Source organism: Dendropsophus ebraccatus, chromosome 3 (assembly GCF_027789765.1).
Source record: "Dendropsophus ebraccatus isolate aDenEbr1 chromosome 3, aDenEbr1.pat, whole genome shotgun sequence".
NCBI classification, from domain to species: domain Eukaryota; kingdom Metazoa; phylum Chordata; class Amphibia; order Anura; family Hylidae; genus Dendropsophus; species Dendropsophus ebraccatus.
This window is the reverse complement of record NC_091456.1, coordinates 88,570,276-88,596,885: the sequence shown is the minus strand read 5'-3', so window position 1 is coordinate 88,596,885 and position 26,610 is coordinate 88,570,276. Positions and strand designations below refer to the sequence as shown.

At 38.6% G+C, this 26,610-nt stretch overlaps 1 protein-coding gene across 1 annotated transcript in view; it reads left to right on the top strand.

Annotated features, from left to right (window-relative positions):
• Positions 1-20,025, top strand: part of ZCCHC7 (zinc finger CCHC-type containing 7) — a 160,368-nt gene extending 140,343 nt beyond the window's left edge. The window contains exons 7-9 of the mRNA XM_069962192.1: positions 15,409-15,504; positions 17,531-17,648; positions 19,366-20,025. Coding sequence (XP_069818293.1) covers positions 15,409-15,504; positions 17,531-17,648; positions 19,366-19,781 — 630 coding nt within the window. The 3' untranslated portion in view covers positions 19,782-20,025. The remainder of the gene's footprint in view (positions 1-15,408; positions 15,505-17,530; positions 17,649-19,365) is intronic.
• Positions 20,026-26,610: the final 6,585 nt, after the last annotated feature.

The following is a 26,610-nucleotide window of genomic DNA, read 5'->3' as shown; positions in this document are numbered from 1 at the left end:
ATGACATTTAACTGGCAGTTACACTTTTTAAATTTAATGGTAAGAAATATGTGACCCATTCACCCCACAATTCATAATATGAAACATTTGTCAATGGCAGTAGCAAATTTAGTGTTATTTTAAAAAAGCTATTCAGGTGTTAAAAAACACATCTACGTTCATGCTAAGGGTATAAACCCACACACCGTATATGCAGCGTATTTACTGCTGTGATACGCAGCAAACTCGCAGCAGATTAGATCTAAATAACTGAACACAGCATCAAATCTGTACCAACAGATTGTTGCGTATCTGCTGTGTATACGGTGTGTGGGTTTATACCCTAAGGGTACGTTCACACCTACAGGATCTGCAGCAGATCTGCAGCAGATTTGATGCTTTGTTCAGTTATTTAAATGAAATCTGCTGCAGAAAATCAGCTGCAGATCCTGTAGGTGTGAACGCACCATAAGGGTGCGTTCACACCTACAGGATCTGCAGTAGATCTGCAGCAGATTTAATGCTGTGTTCAGTTATTTAAATGAAATCTGCTGCAGAAAATCAGCTGCAGATCCTGTAGGTGTGAACGCACCATAAAAGAGCATCACAGGTTGTGTGTGGTACTGCAGTTCAGCTCTATTCACTTCAGTAGAACTGAGCTGCAAAACCACACCCAAACTGAGGATGAGTGGTGCTATCTGTGGTAGAAATATTCTTGGTTTTTATACTGAATAGCTCTAAAAACTGAAACATGTTCTTTTTTTCTAATTTGTTTCTGTTTGCTGGCTTTATTTTTTTTAAAAATATATTTAAAGAACATTATTAACGGGGAAGCCATCTTGCCTGAGCTGTTTTAGAAGCATGTAAATATATGCTTTACAGACAGCCTTGTGGCCATATTGTCCCATTGTCATGAATAGGAAAGGTGTGCTCTGTGACCTCTGCTGAGGTCATTCCACATGGGAAGGGAGGTTGAACTTCATTTATTGTCTTTCCTTTCTGCCGGTGTCACTTTTTACTCTTAAGGGGACTTAAAGCCACATTGGGAGATGGGGTTTGGGATTTTATAATTCTTGGAATTGGTGATATGTGATTGTAAGTCAAGGATATCCTTATATGGACTTTGTTAATTAATTTTCTGGCCAAAATGTATTTTTTAATTTCCTAAGTTAGACAAATTCCTTATTTAATTCCTTATTTAATTATGGGAAATGCACATATAGTGCTATTTCCCTCAATTTGGTAGTCAGGCAGGCTTCACATCACAACCTGGGTGTATATACCTTTAGCGCCCAGCTGGGGTTCTAGTATTTGTAGACATTACATGGTAAAAATAACTGGGGCCTCTCCTGTGCATTAGGCACATAATTCAGCTACCAGTCCCCCCGTTCCCCCCCCCCCCCCCCCCCCGACAGGAGCCCTGTAGTGCAAACATTCCCCGGGCTGCCCAATCTTAACACAAGTACCAGCAGCCCGTCCTATGTGCCGTGTATGCTAGCCACCCCTGAAGGGAGAGAGGCAGCAGAGACCACCATAGAGAAGTGTTCACCCCGCTGTGGTATTTGTGATGCGGTTGGGGCGGCCCGGGGAGGGAGCAGTTTGGGGGTCTTTTAGGGTAATGATGTTTTTAAAGAGGGCTCCTCTCAGGGCGGTGGGAGGGCAAACAGCACATAGGACGGGGCTATAGGACACTGCACGATTGCTTACACGGCACATAGGACGGGGCTGCTGGTACTTGTGATGAGATCGAGCGGCTGGGGGGGTGAGTTTGGGGGGCTTTGAGGGGGAATGTTTGCCCTACAGGGCTCCGGTCGGGGGGGGGGGGGGAATAGCAATATATGTTTAAAAAAATAGCAATATACATTTAAAAAAATAGATTCTCCTTTTAAGTTATGTCAGTATAATGTGAACAAAGAAATATTATTACCACAGTTTACAGCCGCTTCTTTATGGGCCACGCAAATCCCTCTTTTTGCTATACAATCACTTTTTAGCAGCTTCCTTCTTATCATTGCATACAAAACAGGAATTCTGACCTAAGTTTTAGGCTTAGTGGTGAGAATGTAAGCTGCAAGATCTAGATAGTAAAATTGAAAATTTTTTAAAATTCTTATAAAATGATGTTTAACATCAAAACTTGGTTTAAACAGTAACCTCTGATCTGTGCTGCCATAAATCTAGTAGAAACCTTAGTATATGAACATGAATATGGCTGCAACCCCCTGTGCTGTTCTGCCCATACCTGCATGACAGTGTCATTAATATTTAACAAACCATAGGCTTCCTTGTCTTGGTCTAATGATCTTTTTACTGTTGAGTTCATTACCTTGTCATTAAAACCGGTCGAACGCCCTTTCTCCAAAAATGTATGCTCAGCTGGGAATAAAGGGATAAGGAAAAATAGGAAATTGCCAAATTAAAGGTGTATTAGGTAAAGGGTATACTGGGTGGTTTGACCTACATAGAGGGACCAGGCAGGGGTTCTTACTATGGCCACTCCTCTTTGCCTTTTATATTGAGCCTTTGGCAATTAGGCTTAGGATTTCAGAGGAGTTGAAAGGGTTTGGCTTAGCTAGTTCGGAGGAGTGTCTCCTGTTTACGCCGGCGATATTTTGTGTTTTTTTGAGGAATCATGAGTCTGGCATCCCAAAACTTATGAGAATTAGTGAGTTTGGTTTCATATCTGGTTTAAAAGATAACTGGGAAAAATCGTCTTTGCTAGTGTTGGAAGGAGAGGGAAGTGGGGTGAACCTCCCTGTGATGGTATTAGAGCCGGGGAGAAACATTGGAATATTTGAGAGTAAGGATCCCCTGATCTATTAACAAGTATGTAGAAGTTAATCTGCAGCCCTTGGTTAAAAAAGTGAAAAAAATGGAGGTGTGGTCTGGGTTCCCTATTTCATTCTCGGACCGAATTGCTATTATCAAGATGGTAATTCTCCCTCAGATTCTTTATTTTTTATATGCTTCGCCCGAAAGCTAGATTGAGATATGGAGCTTGGACACAGTTGGTAGGAGATGGGGGGGATTGCTCTCCCTGATTTTCAGAAATATTTTTGGGCGATTAAGGCACAAAATTTGAAAAGGAGAAAGGTAGTTCCTGTAATAAGATATATTTTGGAGCACGGTAAGGGGAATATACAGAGATTTTGGAAGGGGTTGAAGCTAATTTTGGGGATAGGAAGTTTATAAGACAGATGGATATGTACTGTAGAGTTTGGTTGTATATAAAGAAAATCTGTAGGATTACTGGGAGTTTTAATTTTACACCTATTTGGAATATTAGTTATCTTAGAGAATTTATGGGAATGAATAGTTCAGTTTTAGATTAGGAAAGGGGTAAAATGGGTTTCACAGATCACAAGAGAGGGGACGTTGTTGTCATTTAACGAATGTAAAAGGGAGTTTGGCTTATCGGATTTGCATGCTTTTTGGTATGTTCAATTGAATAGTGTGTACACACACATTGGACACAAATATTTGGTGTATAAGGGAACACAAACAAATTGAGTTTAAAAGAGAAGATAGTATAGGTAAAAAAAAATTTGCACATATTTATAAGTCTTTGGTTAGAAAAGCAGGGATTGTACAGATGACGAATCTGAGGGAGAAATGGGAGCTCAGAATAGGTATTATAGAAGGGGATATTTGGCATATTATTTTGAATAGTTTATAAACATCTACTACTAATGCGCCCTATAGAATTATACAGTTGAAGATCTTGCATAGGGTCTATGTTTCTCCTATAAATTTATTTAACAGGAATTGCAGGGAAACATCGGAATGTCCAAGGTGCCATGCAGACTTTTATCATCTGCTGTGTGATTGTGAAAAAAATACAAGATTTGTGGAAGAGGGGAGATATGGGAAAATTGTTTCTTTTTTTGAATTATGGTTAGCTGGGCCATTGTATGGTTGATCTGGTTTGATCTTTTATGTATACTGTATTGAGAATAAAAAAAATTTGAAATAAAAAAAGGCATCTTTATAGGAATCACAGTAACTAATAGATGCACCATCCAATTTGTTTAGTAATCACAGGTTAATTAAGATCAAGAAACTTTAAGAAAAAAAGCAAACAAAGGTGTATTCTCACATCCATAGGATAGGAAACAACAAGCTGATCGCTGGGGATCTGACCAATAAGACCCCCACCGTTCCCTAGGACCATGACACAGTAGACTCCCCAATGACCCTGTGCCAGCGCTCCATTCATTCTTTATGGGGTTACTGAATGTTTCAGAGTTCAGTGCTTGTTCCTGCAACATGCTTTTTGTTACTATGGAAGTCCGTACGCTACTTAATGCGTCTGGGCTGCAATGGATAATAACGATCAGGCCCCTGCACTGAGGCAGGGGTCTGATCATGTGAATGAGCTGTTAGTGTACTGACAGCCCATTCACTCTATAATACATTACAGCACAGATCATGTGCTGTAATGTATTATATATACACCTGCAAAAGTTAAAGTAAAAAAACACACACACACACAAATACGTACATAAATAAGTTACATAAATTAAATAAATATAAATAAAAAACTAAAATGGCATTAAAAAATTGGTTTTTTTTTAACCCCTCAAGGACCGGGCCAATTTCGATTTCGATTTTTGCGTTTTTGCGCCACTAATTGTACTTTTCAATGACAGGCTTAATTTTTTCATAAAGTACACTGGAAAACCAGAAAAAAAAAAACGTATGTTGAAATTAAAAAAAAAACGCATTTTGTTTATTTGGGGGGTATTTGTTTTTACGCCATTCGCCCTGGGGTAAAACTGACTTGTTATATATGTTCCTCAAGTCGTTATGATTAAAACGATGTGTAACGTATAACTTTCATATTATGTGATGGCTTATTTATTACATGGGAAAAGGGGGGTGATTCAAACTTTTATTAGGGGAGGGGGCTTTTTATTAATAATGACTCTTTTTTTTATTTTTTTTACACCTATACTAGGAGCCCCCCTGGGGGACTTCTAGTATGTACACACTGATCTCTCATTGAGATCTTTGCTGTATACTTTTACAGCATAGATCAATGAGATCGGCACTTATTTGCTTTTGGCTGCTGCAGCCGAAAGCATCCGAGTGCCGAGCCGGAATCAGCGCCATTTTGGCGGAGACCCCGGCAGGTAAAAGACACAGAGATCGCTCCTCCGGGACAACGTCCCGGGGGGGAGGGGGGGGGGGGGGGGCGATCTCCGCCACTATACACCAGGGATCGGCTGCAGCAAGCAATCGGATGCGGCTGTCAACTTTGACAGCTGCATCTGATTACTTGATTAGCGGGCACGGCGATCGGACCTTGCCCACTAATAGCCGCGGTCCTGGGCTACATGCGACACCCGGGGCCGCGGCGGTTCAGAGCGCGGCCGCCGCACGGCCCCGCTCTGAACTCACTTACCGACCACAGGACGTAAATATACGCCCGCGGTCTTTAAGGGGTTAAAAATATAAATCCGCTCTCATAATAAAAGTTTAAATTACCCCCCTTTTCCCATTTTTCAAATAAAAAAAAAAGCAAACTAAATATAAACATATTTGGTATTGCTGCATTTTAAAAATGTTATTAAAATTTTATGTTAATATTCCCGCATGGTAAATTATGTAATTAAAAAAAAAAAAGATAGTCCAAAATTGTTGATTTTTGCTTGCATCATAAATTAGAGTAAAGTTAATAAAAAGAAAGTCCCAGCTAAATAAAATGGTACTGTTTAAAACTATGGATCATTGCACCAAAAAATAAACCCTAATACAGCCCCATAGACAGAAAAATAAAAATTTGGTTAGAACAGAAGAATTTTAAGCATATTAACCCCTTAGTGACCCATGATGTACCTATGTTTACACACAGTATTACTGCTCAGTATTTTGGTCAGTATTTTTAAACCAAAACCAGGAGGGTATTTAGAACACAGAAAGGCTATGTTCACACACTGCTGAAATTTAGTTGATGGCTGCCATCTAATAACAAATAATTACCGTTTAAAGATGAGCGAACATGCTCGTCCGAGCTTGGTACTCGTTTGAGTATTAGGGTACTCGATGGTGCTCGTGCCCGAGACAATGGAATCTTCCTCTTCCTGCATGTTTTTTTCAGCCAATCATCATTGCAGAAGAGTCTTTGGGAGCTCGTAGTGTCACGTGGCAACCCTACATGTCGATAGCAGCGATTGGCTGGCCAAATCAGATGACCTGGGCATATAAGAATCAGGTACAGCGATGCTCGCTTCAGACACAGGCTGGATGAGCATAGGGAGAGAGCTGCTGTCTGTCAGGGAGTGTTAGGCAGGAATCCAACACGAAGAACCAACTGTCCTAAGGGCTTAGAATTTCCAAAACTTTTTTTTTTGCTAGTCTTGGCTGTTGGCTTGGACTTGTAGTGCAGCTGTCAGTAGTCAATTTGTCTTGTTGCTGACATTACCTTGGCTGGCTGGGATCTGTAGTTCAGCTATACCTAGTCTCACTGTGCAGTGTCCTGTGTAACGGGTACCTTAAAAAAAAGAACCAGCACCAGTTACACATATACTCTATACGTCTACCACTAAAACTTCTGTCAGTAGTCAATTTGTCCTGTTGCTGACATTCTCTTGGCTGGCTGGGATCTGTAGTTCAGCTATACCTATCCTTACTGTGCTGTGTCCTGTGCACGTGGTGAGAGAGACAGGGATCAGTGAAGTACAGCTACTGCATCAGTGTGTCCAAGGCTGTACTTTGACCCCTAATAGACATCAACTCAGGAGATTACTGGCCCGACAGTGAACCGAAGTTGGAGCGAGGGAGGAGGTACGGGAACATGGGGGAGAGAGCCGGGCGCCCATAATTTGGCGTAAAGTTGCGATAAGCCAGGTCCAGAGGCGTCTATGCATGCTGCTCCTGCTCTTTCCTGTCCATTTACGTGTTGTTTTCATTATTTTTTGAGGTTTCCAGGTTTTCACACAACTTTCCCTGTGCAGAGCTATGGTCCCCTGCAAAAATGCTCGAGTTTCCCATTGACTTCAATGGGGTTTGTTACTCTAAATGAGCATCCGAGCATCGGGAAATATTCGTCTTTAGTATTGAGCACCCGAGCATTTTAGTACTCGCTCATCTCTATTACCGTTATTTCAAAACAACAGGCGTTGTTTTAAAATAACAGACGTTAATTGCTGTTAATGACTGCAATCCGCTAAATTTCAACAGTTGATGAACATTTAAATGCTCTAATAATGTCATCCGTGTTTGTCTATTGGACGGATCGAACCCCACCCATGATGCAATCACAGAGGGGCGATTTGTGCTTTTGTATGGGCCCTAGCAACACTATGGTGCGCTGATCCTGCCTTGGGCAACATTTACTATGGGCTCAAGAAACCCATAGTCATCGAGCACTGATCTCAGAGATCAATGTAGTACATATCGACTGCATTGATCTCTATGAGAGATCAGTGAAGTAGCCTCCCTCGTGGCCTACAACTTACTGTTAAAAATAATAATAAAAAATCTCATCCCATAATAAAAGTTTAAATCACCCCCTTTTTACATTTAATAAATAAACATATTTGATATTACCGTGTGCGGAATCACCCAAACTAATAAATTACGACATTCTTGATCTCGCATGGTACATGGCCTAAGTGTGGAAAAAATAGCAAAATTTACAATTTTTGGTCACATCAAATCCGGAAAAATTGTAATAAAAAGTGATCGAAAAGTTGCATACACGCAAGCAAGGTACCAATACAAAGTTCAGATCATAGCTAGAGATGAGCGAACCTCGAGCAGGCTCAAGTCGATCCGAACCCGAACTTTCGGCATTTGATTAGCGGTGGCTGCTAAACTTGGATAAAGCCCTAAGGCTATGTGGAAAACATGGATATAGTCATTGGCTGTATCCATGTTTTCCAGAAAACCTTAGAGCTTTAGCCAAGTTCAGCAGCCCCAGCTAATCAAATACCGAACGTTCGCGAACCCGGTTCGCTCATCTCTAATCATAGCACAAAAAATGATGCCTCAAATTGCCCCATAGACCAAAAAAATAAAAGCATTCTAAGAATGGTAATAAATATAATAATAAACATAAAATAAAAGTTTATATAAGTTGCCCATCATTGTAATCATAGTCACTTGAGAAACATAGATAACATGTCAGTTTTACCCTAGGGCGAACTGCATAAGCACAAAATGCTCCAAAATTAAATGCTTTTTTTAAAATTTATTTCCGGTTTCGTAGCAAATTTTACGGAAAAATAAAGTCTATTCTTGCAAAGTACAAATGGTGTTGCAAAAAATAAGGGCTCATGTGGGTCTGTTGGTGTAAAAAGTGCTATGGCCTTATAAACAGAGGAAAAAGCAGACATGCAGAAACGAAAGTTGTCTCCTTCCATAATAAAAAGTATTTGATTTTTCATCCTTCAAACAAAAACTATATAAATTGGGTATCTCTGTAATCGCACTGACCCACAGGATAGATATCATTTCACTTTTACTGTAACTTACTTGCATGGTGTAAGAACAGCAAAACCCAAAGTTTGCTCAATTGTTGTTGTTTTTTTGTTTTTTTTTGTTTTTTTAGGTTTTCTTCTTTTTCAGTTTCACCCCACAAATTATTTATTTATTTATTTTTCATTTTACTATAAAATGTACAGTAAAGCAGGTCATGAGAAAGTACAATTAGTCCAGCAAAAAACAAGCCCTCATATGGCTCTGTAAATGGAAAAATTAAGAGGTTATAGGTTTTAGAAGGCGAGGAGGGAAAAATTAAAAATTGAAAGTAACTCTGACACAAAGGAGTTTATATAATTGCTCACCAGACAAATTGGAAATATTAGCTTATACCACCTCATGCCTGACACAGAAGTGCACCAATATTATGCCGCAAAAATTGTGAACATCTTTAATAAATTTTATATGCGTTGACTACTTCACCTTTTTGTGGGTACTTTTCAAAACATGGTAGATGTGGAATCTGGTACACGCTCTGTATTCCATTTTTTTTTCTTGCAACAATTTGCCAAATACAGTTAGAGGCTGGGTTCACACTATGTATATTTCAGGCTGTATTTGGTCCTCATGTCAGGTCCTCATAGCAACCAAAACCAGGAGTGGATTGAAAACACAGAAAGGCTCTGTCCGCACAATGTTGAAATTGAGTGGATGGCCGCCATATAACGGTAAATAACTTCCATTATTTCAATATAACAGCCGTTGTTTTAAAATAACAGCAAATATTTGCCATTAAATGACGGCCATCCACTCAATTACAACATTATGTGAACATAGCCTTTCTGTGTTTTCAATCCACTCCTTGTTTTGGTTGCTATACAGCCTCAAACATACAGCCTCAAATATACGTAGTGTGAACCCAGCTTGATGGTGCGTTCACACCTACAGGATCTGCAGCTGATTTTCTGCCGCATTTTTCTTTTAAATAACTGAACACAGCATTAAATCTGCTGCAGATCTGCTGCAGATCCTGTAGGTGTGAACGCACCCTAAGGCTGGGTTCACACTACGTATATTTTAGTCAGTATTGTGGTCCTCAGATTGCAACCAAAACCAGGAGTGGATTAAAAACACAGAAAGGATCTGTTCACATAATGTTGAAATTGAGTGGATGGCCGCCATTTAATGGCAAATATTTGCTGTTATTTTAAAACAACGGCTGTTGTATTGAAATAATGGAAGTTATTTACCGTTATATGGCGGCCATCCGCTCAATTTCAACATTGTGTGGACAGAGCCTTTCTGTGTTTTTAACCTCTTAAGGACATAGGACGTACCCCTACGTCATATGTCCTCACTTGCACTTCAAAGCGGGGCCGCGCGGCGGCCCCGCTTTGAAGTGCCGCGATCCCGGGTGCCGCGAGTAGCCCGGGACCGCTGCTATTAGCGGGCACGGTCTGATCGCCGTGCCCGCTAATTAGCTAATCAGAGGCAGCTGTCAAAGTTGACAGCTGCCTCCGATTACCGGAGGCAACGTTTCCCTGGGGTCTAGTGGGGGAGATCGCTCCTCCGGGACCTTGTCCCGGAGGAGCGATCTCCGTTACTGATGCCGGCCGGGGACGCGTCCAAGATGGCGCCGTCCTCGGCTCGGCACTCGTTCGTTTTCGGCTGCAGCAGCCGAAAGCAAACGAGTGCCGATCTCATGGATCTCTGCAGCATATCTATGCTGCAGAGATCTCAATGAGAGATCACAGTGTATATACTAGAAGTCCCCCAGGGGGGCTTCTAGTATATGTGTAAAAAATAAAATAAAGTGTTGTTAATAGTAAAATGCCCCCTCCCCTAATAAAAGTCTGAATCACCCCCCTTTTCCCAGGTTTTAAATAAAAGTAAACAAATAAATAAATAAATAAACATGTTTGCTATCGCCGCGTGCGTAATCGCCCAAACTATTAATTAATCACATTCCTGATCTCGTACGGTAAACGGCGTCAGCGCCAAAAAATCCCAAAGTGCAAAATTGCGCATTTTTGGTCGCATCAAATCCAGAAAAAATTTAATAAAAAGCGATCAAAAAGACGTATATGGGCAATCAAGGTACCGATAGAAAGATCACATCATGGCGCAAAAAATGACACCTCGCACAGCCCCATAGACCAAAGGATAAAAGCGCTATAAGCCTGGGAATGGAGCGATTTTAAGGAACCTATATTGGTTAACAACGGTTTGAATTTTTTACAGGCCATCAGATACAATATAAGTTATACATGTTATATATCGTTTTAATCGTAACAACTTGAGGAACATGCATAACAAGTCAGTTTTACCCCAGGGCGAATGGCGTAAAAACACATTTCCCCCAAATAAAAGAAATGCGTTTTTTTTTTCAATTTCACCACACTTTGAATTTTTTTCTGGTTTCGCAGTGTACTTTATGCAAAAATTCAGCCTGTCAATGCAAAGTACAATTAGTGACGCAAAAAATAAGGGGTCATGTGGGTTTCTAGGTGGAAAAATGCAAGTGCTATGACCTTTTAAACACAAGGAGGAAAAACCGAAAACGTAAAAACGAAAATGGGCCCCGTCCTTAAAGGGTTAATCCACTCCTGGTTTTGGTTGCAATATGAGGACCACAATACTGACTGAAATATACGTAGTGTGAACCCAGCCTTAGGCTATGTTCACACGTAGTATTTGTCTTTTTTTTGGTCAGTCTTTTTAAACCAAAACCAGGAATGAAACTGTGAAAGTCTATTCATTATAATTGTGCAGCTTCGGTTACACTCCTGATTTTGGTTGAAAAGACTGTCAGAAATACTACGTGCAGACATAGCCTAAAGGTTTTCCCTGAAACTTTAAAGTGGTCCTGTAGTTCAGACTAGAAAATATGATTATACACTGTAAATATATAGTCAACATACTTGACGCCCTCCTCTGGATTTACACTTCTGCCATTGGAGCATTGTGCTCCCCAGTCTGCTCATTCTTTCAAGTGCAGATCATTGTCAGCAAGTCAGAGACATGCCTTTCCCATCACTGTCCTAGGTGGAAAAGCACCAATGGTGATGTTGCTGTGTCTGTCCTATTTGTGATTTCCCCTGCAAGTTTTCTCACAGAGTTTTGGTTGGAGCTGCATTAAGAGAAGCATTTTACAGTGCAGGGCATGCAGCAGAGAGGAAGAAGACCACCATCAAAACTATGCGGCAATGTCATATACAAAAATATCAATTTAACATTCATGTATCACAATCATTGGTGGTTGATATTATAACGGTATAAAATTAGCACTTGTTTATACTGTTTGGGGGTGATTTATTAAGATTGGCTTTTTAAACATCTTAAAAATACCTCTGCCAGTGCACAGGCACACAGAATTTATGTAGAGAGGCACGCCTACATAAATCCAGGGGCATCGGAGCTCTTCTTGCTGCATCAGCAAGCTAGTGTAAATTGTAATAAATACAGCGCATGTAAAAGCCTAGCTGTTCTTCGTGTGACCACACTCACGGTCCTGTTCTCTTCCTGCCAGTCAAGTGTGAGCGGCGGAGAGGGCAAAAAATTTTTTACAGTTTTTGCACAAAAAAAAAGCAAAATTTTGCCATGTGTGCCATTTGACAAATTCCCCCATAATGTCTTGGTTAGATTATTTACTCCTCCATTTAAAAAATGCAGAGCCCAATCCTTATTCCTCATGTATTAATTAGGTAACATATTCAGGTTGCCAAACCTGTTCCTATGCACTAAGTAAGGGAACGCTTTTTTATGGGAAAGATTTAGGTCATTCTGTATGTGTCTATTACTCTTGATCTTACTCAGTAATCAGGTCTGGCTTGCAAACAGGAACTGCGTGTTGAAGTCTGCTCCGATAAGGGCCAGTCCAAGGTCACTGGGGGAGCTGCCCACAGCCTGCATTTGCATAGAATATTGCCAGCAGAGAGACTGTGCTGAGGCAGTTTTCCTGTCTGATCTTCAGGTCTTTGTCATGGAGATTCCTAGTAGTGGAGGCCAGTTCCCAGATAATGATTAAGTGTTTTAATAGCATTCATTCATTCTGGACTAACTACTCAAGCAGAAAAAAGGGTTATGTAAAAATCACATTTAAGAAAAAATGATTTGTAATCTTTGCATCAGCAGCACTTTGAGGAGACATTAGGACTTAAATCCTTGGCGTGGTAGACTCATCCTTTATCTTCTGATATTTACCGAGTTTACTGGTGCATGAAAGGTTTTCAGCAAGAAAAGCAGATGGGATGGGCTCCTTATAGGTAATGCTATCTATCAGGCTATTACTCTCTATATATTGATAGTGAAGTAATCTTCAAGATATCACCCAACAAATAGACATTATTTAAATGTTAGTAACAAAAGAAAACTACAAAACTGTATTCATGATTCTCCTCATTGAAGAAACGCAGTATTTTTCCAGATAAAAAAGAATTTGATATATTTCAGTCTTTTTCCTTATTCAGTATCTAGCATATGCGTAACTGTTTAGAGCTATTTGTTACATTATGTAAATACATTTTCACTTAATAGTTTTAATAAAATTATGCAGATTACTGTTTAGTTTCTTGATCTACTAATTATATTCTAAAGTATTTATTGAGGCATACGATTTTTTTTTTAGGCTACAGTTTAAAGTGAACCTCAACTTTTGAGAGCCCACATAAATAACTATTTCAAATTTGAAACAAGATCCTTCATCAAGCACAGGCATGTTACAAAATAGTTCACGGAAATGCATATTATATGGAAATGAGTAGCACATTTACCTTTTTGAGACCTCTCAAAATACATTGCAGTAAGAAGCCCTAAATTCATACAGTTAAGACCACTATGTAAAATGCCACTCTTCAATAAAATCCCCCTTGTAAAATTTTTGTTGGAGGGTAAACATAAGTGACATGCAAACTTTTCTACATCAGACATTACTTTGAACTTCCTAACACATATATGTACTTAAAAAAATCAAGGATGATAAAAATTAAATGGTAAATTCCTTTCTTTCTTTCTGCAGAAATGTAAATGTAAACGTTTGACACAAACACAATAGTAATCATAAGTGCCAGTTCAGGTAATTCAAGGAAAATGCTCATAAATTCAGTGTAAGGGCCAGTTCACACTGAGCAAATTTGGCGGAATTCTACTGCGGAGCTCTCAGCAGTGGAATCCCACCTGCCTCATTCTCAAACGCGTCTATGGGAGGACTCGCGTGCCTCTGCGGCCCTCTGCTCAATGAATTGACATGTCAGTTCTTTGAGCGGAGGCGCATGAGCCCTCCCATAGACGCACTGTTTGACTCTAAGGCAGGCAGGATTGCTCAATGTTCACATGTCCGCTATTCTCTCTGAACAGTAAATAAGATCAATGCATTTCAATGGCCCTATTCACACATCCGTAGTTGTGTACAGGGCTGTGACCCATACCACAAAAAAAGGACAGTCACGTGTGCAGACTGAAATTCCTCCACGGACACACCAGTGGATAGTGGATATCTATATTTTTGTAGATGCAAAAATACGGATCCACAATCTGCAAATAGTGACTAATTATTATTAACCACCCTTTTTCATTTTTGCAGATTGGCAAAAAATATGGATGCAATACAGATGGAAATTTGCGGATTGCTAATACAAAATAGCAGACTTTAATTTGCAGACTGAAAAATATACTAGGTAAAAAACAGATTGAGCTCCCTTTTAATCCATTTTGACGTTAGGCTACATTGGGTTAAGGGGTGGACTGGGAGGGCTCACAGCATGAGCTCTGTCTGTACAGTTTCGCCCCCGACTGCTATTAGTTAAAACACCACTCGCTGGGGTATAGTAACGAGATCCCCCCACCCAAAATGCTATTGCAGAGGGGCAATCCTTCCTATTTGTCAGAATGAAATGCTCAGCAATTCTTTACTATGGGCTTCAGCAGCCCTTAGTAATGGATCACTGATTGCATAGATCAATGCAGTACATATATGTTCAGTGGATTGTTGATCAGTGGATTGTTCATAGAAGTCCCCTATGGGGACTTTATATTGCTGTAAAAAAATAATATTTTATAAATAAACACAGAAAGGGGTCAGCAAGCGAAATGCACACTGGGGTTGGCATCAGTTCAGCAGACAGCATGGGTAAGATTTTACATTTATTCACTTAGAATATTTTATTTGTTCCAAGTGGTCATTAGAGTCTGAAGTACAGGGCATTATCAATACAGATGGATGTGGGTTATGTTCTAGTCCTTCTTATTTAGTTATATATATGCTTTATGGTCATTTTTGGTATTGCCACCACTGTATATGGTCCTTGTGTTTACAAGGAACAGTATGAATATGATGTGGGATGGAAGTTTTTAATATCTGGCTATGGGAATTAATTGTTATTTATGTATTCTTGATTCCCATGACTGTTGCTGTATTGGTGTATTTTTAGCCTTGTATACATCTCTTCTGCATCTTGTATCTTGTAGCCCTGCATCTGCATCTCTTTACTGGGAAAGGAAAAGGAGACCATTTTTGCCAATCACATACAATCTATTATTATTACAGGATGCATAACCATAAAATGACACATATCTGTTATCTACTTTGTATTGGCTCTTGCGGCAATGTTTAACACATCATGTATTCCTTCACATCAGTTCTAATGAGAATGGCTGATATTCTTCTCTGTTTTTGCATTATCTTTACGTTCATAATACACCACTAAACATATTGTAATCATTATGACCCTGGTGTTTTATGCACTTAATTTGGCTATGTAAAAACTGTCATATAAATAAACAAGACTCATGTTTCCTGTTGCATTTGTAATAATTCAGATATAATTGAATTTGGAGCTAACAATCATATTTAGTTTTGAATAGCTTATGTTTGATGTTTACATCTGACTATCCTGTAGTCGCAGTCAATGTGCTTTATGCTGTTGTTGCTTATTCGAATAATGCATATGTGATTTTAAGAGTGCTTGATTTATATGTTTTATTTTTTTTTACTTTTTTTTTTTTTAGGCAGTACCAGGACCAATGAAGAAATCTAACTCTGCTGCTAGCCCCAAGAATATTGTCTACTGTTGCAATTGTGGCAAGAAGGGTCACTGTGGTTATGTGAGTATCTCACATATCTTACACCTTTGTACATCCTGTGACACTTTGGGTATAACTTAATGCTGGAGTAGAAATTAGCTTCTCTCTGCCACCTGTACATAGTCAATTTTATTTTATTTTTTTATAGTAATTTTTTATTACATTTTAAAATGTAAGTTACATAAAGTCACACAGGACCTTAAAAGTGCAATAAATCGAGTAAGTACCTCATAAATATATCAAAATGAATAAGTGATGAGATATTAAGTAAATAACAAACAGGTAAAAAAAAATTGTCTGGAGATGTAATATTATACTCGCAAACATCATACAATGGGTATATCTAGGAGCATGTTGGAGAGCTGTTAAGCATATATAAAAGTAATCAGAGTAACTGTATTGAATATATTGTGTTAAACAGTTGCAGCACGGTTTATAGAGAATAACCCTGCATACAGCAACCCAAGTGAACTGGGCATTAGTAAGAGTGAGATATTTAGAGCCCAGAGACTTTATTGAGGGATATCTCATAGGTTTTCAACTAACTTAAAGGGGTTATCCAGCATTTAATTTTTTGTATATATTTCTACACTTTTGGTAAACATAATAAACATATTATGCTTACCTCTCTGCGCTCCCCAGTGTCCAAATGCGTTTTGGTTTTTCTCCACCACTGACTGCAACCCTACTACTTCCAAAACATACTCGTCTCAGGAGTGACAGCCTGCTTAGCCAATCAGTGGCCACTGCGATATCCTGTCTCAGTCAGTGATTGGCTGAGTCAGCTCATGAGACAAGCTTGTCTTGAAAGTAGCGGGGCTGGAGTCAGTGGGGGACACTAGGGGAGTGCGGAGAGGTAAGCATAATATGTTTAGAACAGCAATAAAGTGCTACCTTGGTTTAAGAGTAACTTGGATTAAGCGCATTTAAGAGCTCACAGTTTTTCAAAATCGTAACTTATTTTAAGAGCATTGCTTTAGTTTAAGAGCTCCCTCTACTGGATGGGACGGGAGTGGGGAAGGGGGATGGTCTGCATAGCGGGGTCTACAGCACAGTACTCTGACCCAGAAAGTCTCCCTCACCCTCCAAATCATAGCAGATCCACCTCAGGCTGGGGCTTGCATCAGAGGACAGGACTGTGGATGTTCCTGCTGTAATGTGCTCTCACTTACACTCAGTTATACACACTGTTGCTATAATGTGCCTGCACTTAATGTGCCTGCACTTACACTCAGCCATTCAGTCTGCTGTATAGAAAGGTTTCTGTCACTGTTCTCCTGCACATTTCTTCCTTATTAGTCCATGCTGAACACACATCCCCATTGCTGTTATTTGACCACACAGACCTCTAACAGCGGCCCTGCTTCTCTATTCTAGCCTGTTGTACTACGCTACTGCATTATGGGGATCTGCACCTCCATCCTGTATTTACAAATTACTGCAGTTTTTCAGGTTTATGCACTTACTATACGTTATACTCCACATGCTTATTGCTATACTGTACAATAACTCATAATGACATATCCAACTGTTTTTCATTGTTTTTTTCATCTGTTCTACATGTTATTCGAATAAAAATCATTATTTTTGGGGTGTGGAACCAATTGTCTGCTTATTAGTGATTTCTTATGGGAAAATTTGCTTTGGTTTAAGAGTGGATTTGGATTACAAGCACCATCCTGGAATGAATTATACTCGTAATCCAAGGCACCACTGTATATAAAGCATTTTTAAATGCGGAATAATCCCTCTGTTTCAGAATTCTTGTACCTGATCAGTAAAGAATAAAGTTCTGGTTGGTTACTCAGACTATATGTAAAATACACAATATTGGTAGCTGCACTTTTATACTTCTGTAAAATATGCATTACCCCATGTTTATTTAGGTGGCTGGAAAACATTGGACATTTATTTAATTTTTTTTAGAAACTTAAAAACAGTTGCACAGTTGCTATCCAACTTTTACTTGCAGGATCGCCATTCTACAAAAATGTGGCTTTTTTAGTCATGTCTCTTCACTGCTATAATGAATAAAATGTTGTTTTAGGAGTGCAATCAAAGAAGAATGTATAGCACAGTGTACCCCAGTTGTGAGCTCGTGTTCAGCTATGATCAGAGTCATGAGATCTGGAGAAGAAATCAAAGGGCAAAACGCAAGCTAAAAGGTACATTTACCACAGTTATAAAAAGAAATATATTGTGTAAATGTTGCCTTCTTGTGTATATGTAGTACTTCTTTGGGATGGCTAACCAAATTTACATTGAAAAGTATTTTGTTCATCATAAACATCTATGGCATTTAAACAGGTTTTTGGATTAGATATTTTAAGGGCACCTGGTTCTTAAAGAGGCATTGTCTCGATTTTTTTTTTTTTTTTTTTTAAGAAATCAACAGGGCTTGTAATTGCAAGCAGTTTTGCAATATATTCTCTTTATTTTATTTTACAAGCTATCTATGTTTAAATCATATGTTATACACATGAGCACTAGGTGTCTACCTTCACTGTGCATTTATACAGCTTCTGCATGTCCACATTCAATATCAGTGATTCCTGGGGTTACTCACATTGTTTGGTCAGTTCTCCGATCACACAGCACCAAAACCCCTGTAACCTGTAAAGTGATATTATTCTGACCGAATTGTTGCATAACAAAGAGCATTGTCTCCTGGTAAGCATGGACAATTGATAATATAATTGTTAAAAGTTGTTAATGTAATTGCCCTCAGTTGATATACTACCTGCATGATCATCAGGTGTCTTGTGTGGGTGTGCAAAGGACTGTGTTTGGTCTTTTTTTTTCTTTTTGGAACAGAAAAAAGACCAAATATCGGCAAGGAACACAGTTTGGCCATATGTATATGTATAACATTGATTTTAAGCATAGAAAACTTAAAAATAAAGACAGTATATTGAAAAACTGCTTTCAATAACGACCCCTGTTAATTTCGTAACGCACCCTGACGTACATGTACTTCATGGTGCTGCAGCTGGTCTATGAAGCTTATTTTGCTTAAAAGACAGTGACTACCAGCTGCTATTCGCTTCCCTCAGAGATTAACGATCACGGTACAGGTCATGATGCAAATAAGAGCCCTTAAACAGCCCACATTGATGGAAAAATAAAAAAAGTTCTAGGGGTTAGAATAGGACAATTTTAAGGATATCTATTTTGCAACAAGAAAGTTAAAAATAAACTTTACATTTTTAGGCTATGTTCACACATAGTATTTTGGTCAGTATTTTTCAACCAAAACCAGGAGGGGTCAAAAACACAGAAAATGTCTTTCCATTATAATTTTTCTTTGTTGGCTCCACTCCTGGCTTTGGCTAAAACAACTGGTTAAATTACTAACTTAAATACTGACCAAGATACTATGTTTGAACATAGCCCTAAAGTAGTAAAATAATAAGCTATGTAAATCTGGGTATCATTGTAATCAGACAGAATTAAGGTGTCTCTTGGAAGTCGTGGCTCTAGGAAGGCAAGGAGGGGAAACCAGAAATGCAAAAATTAAAATGGCTGTGCCATTAACAGGTTAATGGTCAAGAATTGATTTTAATGACTTAAAGGGGTTATCCCATGATCAAAATATCTACACAATAGGATAGGATAACACAATAGGATAGGATAACTAGCTGATCAGTAGAGGTCATCCTGGTGGGACTCCCACCAATCCCAAATAAAGTGTCCCCTGAATTAATGGAACAAGCAGCACCTCCTTTGTTTTCTGGATCAGTGTGGGGGTCCCTTTAGTCAGCCCACTCCTACCAGTAGGGGCATAGGGGATACATTTTGATCTTTATATTTGAATAACCTGTTTAATATACTTCATTTAAAAAGTAGCATTATTCATACATATCTTTTTTGTTTCCTCAACAGAGCTTCAAGACGCTGGACTAGTGACATTGGAGGTTAAAGAATCATACTCACAAGATGCAGTAGATAATATGCAACTTCGAAAAAAAATGAGGAAAAAAAATAAACACAAAAAGCCGAAGAAAGCAGAAAATAGCATTGCAATCAATTCCCTTAGACAGTTCAAAAGCCAAAAAAAGAAAAAGTTTATTTTAAAGGAAGAAGAGGAAGACTACTTTCCGAGGGGAAAATCTGAAAAGTCCAAAAAATCCCATGAAAGAAAAAGACCTAAACATTTATTGTTTAAAGATTTTGGCCAGAATGAGGATACGCCAATGAATAAAGACAAAAAGAAACGTAGGAAACGAAAAAGTTCTGCAGTCGATGAGAGTTTACTTATAATTAAGCAGAGGAAAAAGAAATCCAAAACCAATAAATAGCTGTCACAGGATGGAAAGACATTCCAGGTACCAGAATTACTGATCTGTCATTCAGATACTATGGACTATGCATCTCACCAGCACCATACAAGATTCCCTCCATTCCTTCACTGCAAAATAACATTGTTTTTGAGAAGTTTTTTTTTTTCCCCCTCAGGGATAATCAGTTACACTTTTGAATAATTCTTACTTAGTAAAAGAAAATTTTGGATTTTTTTCTAACATCTAATATTAAAATATTGCTCTGTTGTCTCTGTATTATTTTTTTCTTTTTCCAGTGCGTCTTACAATTCTGGTATTTGATTTAAAAAATAAAAAAACTGGCAAAATGTGCAGCTAATGTTAATATAACACAAAACATACAATACAGATAATTATAGCGGCGACAGTAAATTCATTTTTAGATGTAAGATTGTATAACATTTGGATGCAACTTTGCAGACACAGCGCAGATCATCAACAAAAGAGCTATACATTGTTTGTGATGTGCAAAGACTTGAAGTTTACCTGATGGAAATCTGTAAAAACACACATAAATACTAAAGACTAATTTTAGAAGACGCCAATTAGCCTATAAGGACATTTATACAGTATTGGAGGAAACTCCTCGAAACACAGCTCAACACTACTCATGACTATACAGCAACTGTTCCCATCACCTTCATCTCTATCCCTTTTGTGTCAATGTCAACAAAGCAGCTAAATTGTAGACTATATCAAGTGGCATGGTCTGCCCTTATCAAGCATTTAGAAAGAAAATGGACTGTGTTGGCATGGACAGAAATATTGAGGGACAGGGAGCAAGCCCCGGATATCTCCTTTTAAGATGTTTAGTTACTATTATATTTCAGTAACTTGTATAGCCTTTTAGTTTACATTTTCATGGGTTGGATTTGGTGAACTACTCCCACAGCAAATCTAACCCATAATGTGCAAGGAAGTCCACTCTGGTGCTTCTGCATTCTACTGTGGATTTATTGTCTGTAAATGTGAACAGAAAACCTGCACTAATATTAAAGAAGTCCGGTGAAATTTTTTATTAAGGTATTGTATTGTCCCCCCAAAAGTTATACAAATTACCAAAATACACTTATTACGGGAAATTCTTATAAAGTGCTTTTTTCCCTGCACTTACTACTGTATCAAGGCTTCACTTCCCGGATAAAATGGTGATGTCACGACCAGACTCCCAGAGCTGTGAGGGCTGTGGTTGCTGGAGATGATGTTGGCAGAGGGATGCTCAGTGTCCCTCCAGTGCCCTGTGTCCCCCTGCCATCATCCTCTCCAGCAGCCACAGCCCACACAGCTCTGGGAGTCGGGTCGTGACATCACCATTTTATCCAGGAAGTGAAGCCTTGATGCAGTAGTAAGTGCAGGGAAAAAGCACTTTATGTGCATTTCCCGTAATTAGTGTATATCGGGGATTTGTATAATTTTTGGGGGGCAATACAATATTTAATTTTAATTATAATAATTTTGGCCAGACTTTTCCTTTAACCTAGCATTATAGCCCAGTTAATATATTTTTCCAGGGAACATTGCTTTTGGCTATTTACTTCACTTGCATTGGTTTGCAATAATTATTATTTATTAATAATAAAGAGCAGTCTTTATAATATGGCTCATATGCTCTAATAGGGGTTATGGAAAGGGTTTACTTTAAATAGACCATTCCTTTAAGTACCTCTACAGTGACTGGGTTGGCATGTGATGATGTGAAGAGGAACCCACCCGAAAAATATCAGTTATCTTATTGATGCTCTTTTAGTTTGTCTTTAGGACATGGTCTCACATAGACCATTAATGTCTATGTTTTCTGTTTTTTTTTTTTTCAATCAAATTGAATTTTTATTCAATAGAGAATGGTATAAACCAATACAGAGCATTTTCTGTTGTTGTTAATAAGAACATTCCTATAAGCTACGCAGTCTCACAAAGACAAACAAAGTGGTCTATCATACAGAAAAGTATGCTTGAAAGGCGTGAGAGAAGTTAAGTGCTCATCACCTGCTGTTTTGATTGTTGTGAAATGACCGTTTCTGCATTTTATGCTTTTTAGAACGTTTTACAAGCAAACAAAAATCAAATCGCATTTCAAAACCATTAATTATTTTCTGCGGGTTTTTTTGTTTGTTGCAAATTAAATATTACTGGTGTACCTCAGATCTTAATACAATATATGGTTGACAAAGCAACCAGTCATTTTCTGATAATGAACTGTTAAGTTTTGTGTTAGCTTGGGTGAATTGCAAACATCACATGAGATAAAACAAAGCATATTGGGGTGTGAGGAGAATTAATTTACATACATTTGGAATTACTCTGGATTAACCCTCACAGAGAATAAAAGCTGTAACAGGATATTTTCTAAATATTTCTGCTTTAGAATCTCTGGGATCCATTTTCATAAATGTGAATAGTTATAGGCTTTATTATAGACTGGTGACTCTCAGAAGGTTACTGGGTGAAAAGAAAAGCACATACTAGGGTTTAGATATGGTAATAGTTGCCTTAAGGCAAGAAATCTTGTAATTGTTACTTGGTAGAATCTAAACATATAATAATTTCTGTTATTTAGCGCCAACATACTGTATTCTACAGAAGTGGCTATCACTCATTGCCCCCAATGGAGCTTACAATCTAAAATCGAACGCAGGACCCTAGTGCTGCAAGGTAACAATGCTAACCACTGTACTGCACATATGAAATATTTTAAAATGTAGCAGTGTTGCAGCACATACAGTATGTATCTCATTGTGTTGGATGAGGCTGTATTCATACTACCATAATGCAATATCCTTTGTTGTTCAAAAGTTATCAACACAAAATTGCAACAATAACTGGAAATGTTCCCTGTGATGCACAGCTATTTGATGTGCTTAATGTCCATGGTGCTCACTGATTGTGGCAGTTGATTTCTGAGATAATTCTGGTCTTTGATATGCTATATGACCATCTTGGGAATACTTGCCCTTGTTCTAGACTTAAAGGGGAACTCTGGATAAGGAAAACTTGTTTTCTATTAAAAGTACATTAAAAGTTATACAGATGTGTCTATACAATGTATTACCATATCTGTACGGTTCTGCCACACTGGTAGCTGATAGAAATCCAGGAAGTGAAGAAAAATGGCCTCTGTGCCAATTCACATTGTCTCATGCTCCTTCTGCTATCCCCCCTTAGTAGACAAATCTTCCATGTCTCTGTCTCACATTGTGTGTGTTTGCTGAGCGCAGGCTGATGATGCAGACAGGGTGTGATCTCACAGGAGGCTTGGCTGGATCCCCCAATCCCCTGAGTGATCCACTATCTCTCAACGGCCAGAAGCAGGTGTTGCGCTGATTGTGCAGAAGTGTGCAGTGAAATTAGGGCTGTTGTTCACACATGTTGGAGTGTCATTGCAGTACTGCAGCGTATTCACAAAAATTATGCAGTAACACAAGTAAATGATGCTAAACGGCAGAGAGGATCAGAACCTTATTGTGGGGCTCAACTTCAAAGATAACAGATGCTTGATCATAATATGTGCGTGGAAATGAAAAAATGAAAATGAAAAGAGAAAAAAAAATTGAAAAAGTTCTTTATTCCAATATCAGCGTTACAGGTAGAATATAGCATGAATACAGCATGCTGTGTGGTGTTACAGGTAGAGAATACAGCGTGCTGTGTGGTGTTACAGGTAGAGAATACAGCGTGCTGTGTGGTGTTACAGGTAGAGAATACAGCTTGCTGTGTGGTGTTACAGGTAAAGAATACAGTGTGCTGTGTGGTGTTACAGGTAGAGAATACAGTGTGCTGTGTGGTGTTACAGGTAGAGAATACAGCTTGCTGTGTGGTGTTACAGGTAAAGAATACAGTGTGCTGTGTGGTGTTACAGGTAGAGAATACAGCGTGCTGTGTGGTGTCACAGGTAGAGAATACAGCGTGCTGTGTGGTGTTACAGGTAGAGAATACAGCGTGCTGTGTGGTGTTACAGGTAGAGAATACAGCGTGCTGTGTGGTGTTACAGGTAGAGAATACAGTGTGCTGTGTGGTGTTACAGGTAGAAAATACAGTGTGCTGTGTGGTGTTACAGGTAGAGAATACAGTGTGCTGTGTGGTGTTACAGGTGGAGAATACAGCGTGCTGTGTGGTGTTACAGGTAGAGAATACAGTGTGCTGTGTGGTGTTACAGGTAGAGAATACAGCTTGCTTTGTGGTGTTATAGGTAGAGAATAGAGCGTGCTGTGTGGGTGGGACAACAATGAAATGATAAAGTACTTCAAATTATTCAGTAACACAATGAAACTGCAATGTGTGAACACAGCCTACATGTTCTGCAATAGATTTGGACGGTGAATAGGCAGGGTGGAGGACTGTGATAAACAGCTGAGGGAAAGCATTGCATTTAGAACCAGTACTGCATTCTGGGAACTGATCAACCTGGACGTACAGAAGCACAAAATAGAACAAAACCCCCAAAACAAATGGATTTTTGGTAGTTTCAAAACTAGAATAGATTGGTAAGTAATGCGTTATGCTTTTGCAGAAGTTTAATTTTTTAAACCTCTACCTGGAGTTCCCCTTTAAGCCCCTATTAGATGGGGCGATCAGCAGGAGCAAACAAGCGCCAACCTGTCAGGTCCGCAATCGCTTGTACCTTGTTTCCCACTCGCTGATGGTGCTATTACATGCACTAAGAGGGGGGGCTGCCCGGGTGATCATTAAATCGTCCGGGCAGCCCATGAGAGATAGTGGCAGTCTGCTGCCACCGCTCCTATTGTGCAAATTAACAGCAGTACATCGTTGCTATATGGATCATTGGTGTTTCAACATGTTGAAAGAAATTTAAAGACCAAGATCAGCCGCCATCTTGCATGTCTGCTGATCGTTGCCTTTTATTACATGGAGCGATAATTGGCCAAAAACTGCCGATAATTGTTTCATGTCATTTTCCCTTTTGTTTCTAAAATAAATGAGAAGCTTTTGACTCTCCCTGTAGATAACCTCTATCATTGTGGTTTGTACTGCTATATTACTCCTGATCTGTATTTTTGTGTCCTAATCAAATGGTTCCTCTTGCTTAGGCATTAGGTGTTCTACGCCGGCAACACTCATGAAATACTTTGCTGAGTAACTTGACAGAATAGCCTCTGAAACATGATCCAAAGCTGGGTATGAAGAAATACACAGGCTTTACCACTTATGTTCATCTTTTATTTTTTTAACCCCAAAAAACAAACACATGAGCCACAAAAATAATAAAAAAATATAGAGTACGTATATTTTGTTAAATAAAATATGGGGGCAAGACAAAACACAGCAGGGGGAGAGGAACTGCATGACATCTAGGTAAAAACTAACCTATACACACTTTTTAGCTTATGAGATTATTATAAACAATTTATAATAGCCTAATGCAAGAGATAAGAATACTCAGAGGCAAAGTATATTGAACCCATCACACATTTTCTAGTACAAATCATAAAAAGGAGTATAGAATAGATGTTTGAGATGTATATGGTACATTAAAGTCTCATCAATACAATGGCTCCACAACTTGCATCTTCCAAGGCATCTTCCAGTGAACTAAATAATTTTGTATTCAATAAGGGGGAATAGCTCTGTATTAATCTGTGATACATTTTTGAAGTAATTTGCTGTTACCCTATTCTTTAGAAAGCTCTACGTAGCTCTATGTAGCCTTCAAAAGCTTTTATATCAATGGCATGAGGTGCTTTGCTATGTCCATACAGATTATTCACAATAATGCCATTTGTTTACTCATGATACATTATTACCACAGCAACATGTGAACACAAATTGTGCAGTTTCAGAAACAATGTTACACTAGGCCCAAGGACCATTAATAATCTCATTCTGCAACTTTTATAAATCCCTATTTTACCAATGACTGCATCAGGGATATATTTACAGTCTATTGCCAAGCCAACTCTCTACAGGTATTCTTCATTAGGTACGCAATGTCAGCATAGAAAGTGGTCACAATAATGTGACTTGAGTGTATGTATGACACCAGATTGTAATGTTCAAAACTGTTAACATGGCCTTTATACTGCTTTATGCTTTTAAAGTACCAGATATGGATAAGATTTTAAAATTTCATCCACATGCTACTAAATATTTCTGCACAAAAATTTACCTTCAGTGCAGATTTAATCCTCACAGCTATCTGCATGTAGCATAGACCAGGAGGGAGATTTATGGGAGGAAAATCTGCTGTGTACCTACAATATTTTAGGATATGCTATTAACCCCTTAAGGTCAAAGTCAAATTTTCATTTTTGCACTTTTGCTTTTTCCACTTTATGTTTAAAAGGCCATAGCGCTTGCATTTTTTCACCTAGAGAACCATATGAGCCCTTATTTTTTGCGAAACAAATTGTACTTTGCAATGACATGCATTATTTTTCCATAAAATATGCTGCAAAACCGGAAAAAAATCATTTACGCTGTCAAATTGAAAAAAAAGGAATTTGTTTTGATTTCGGGGAGTTTTGCATTTATGCCGATCGCCCTATGGTAAAACTGACTTGTTATGCATGTTCCTCAAGTCGTTATGATTACAACGATATATAACATGTATAACTTTTATATTATCTGATGGCTTGTAAAAAATTCAAACCATTGTTAACAAATATATGTTCCTTAAAATCACTCTATTCCCAGGCTTATAGCGCTTTTATCCTTTGGTCTATGGGGTTGTATGAGGTGTCATTTTTTGCGCCATGACATGTTCTTTCTATCGGTACCTTGATTGCACATATACGACTTTTTGATCACTTTTTATTACATCTTTTCTGGATTTGATGCGACCAAAAATGCGCAA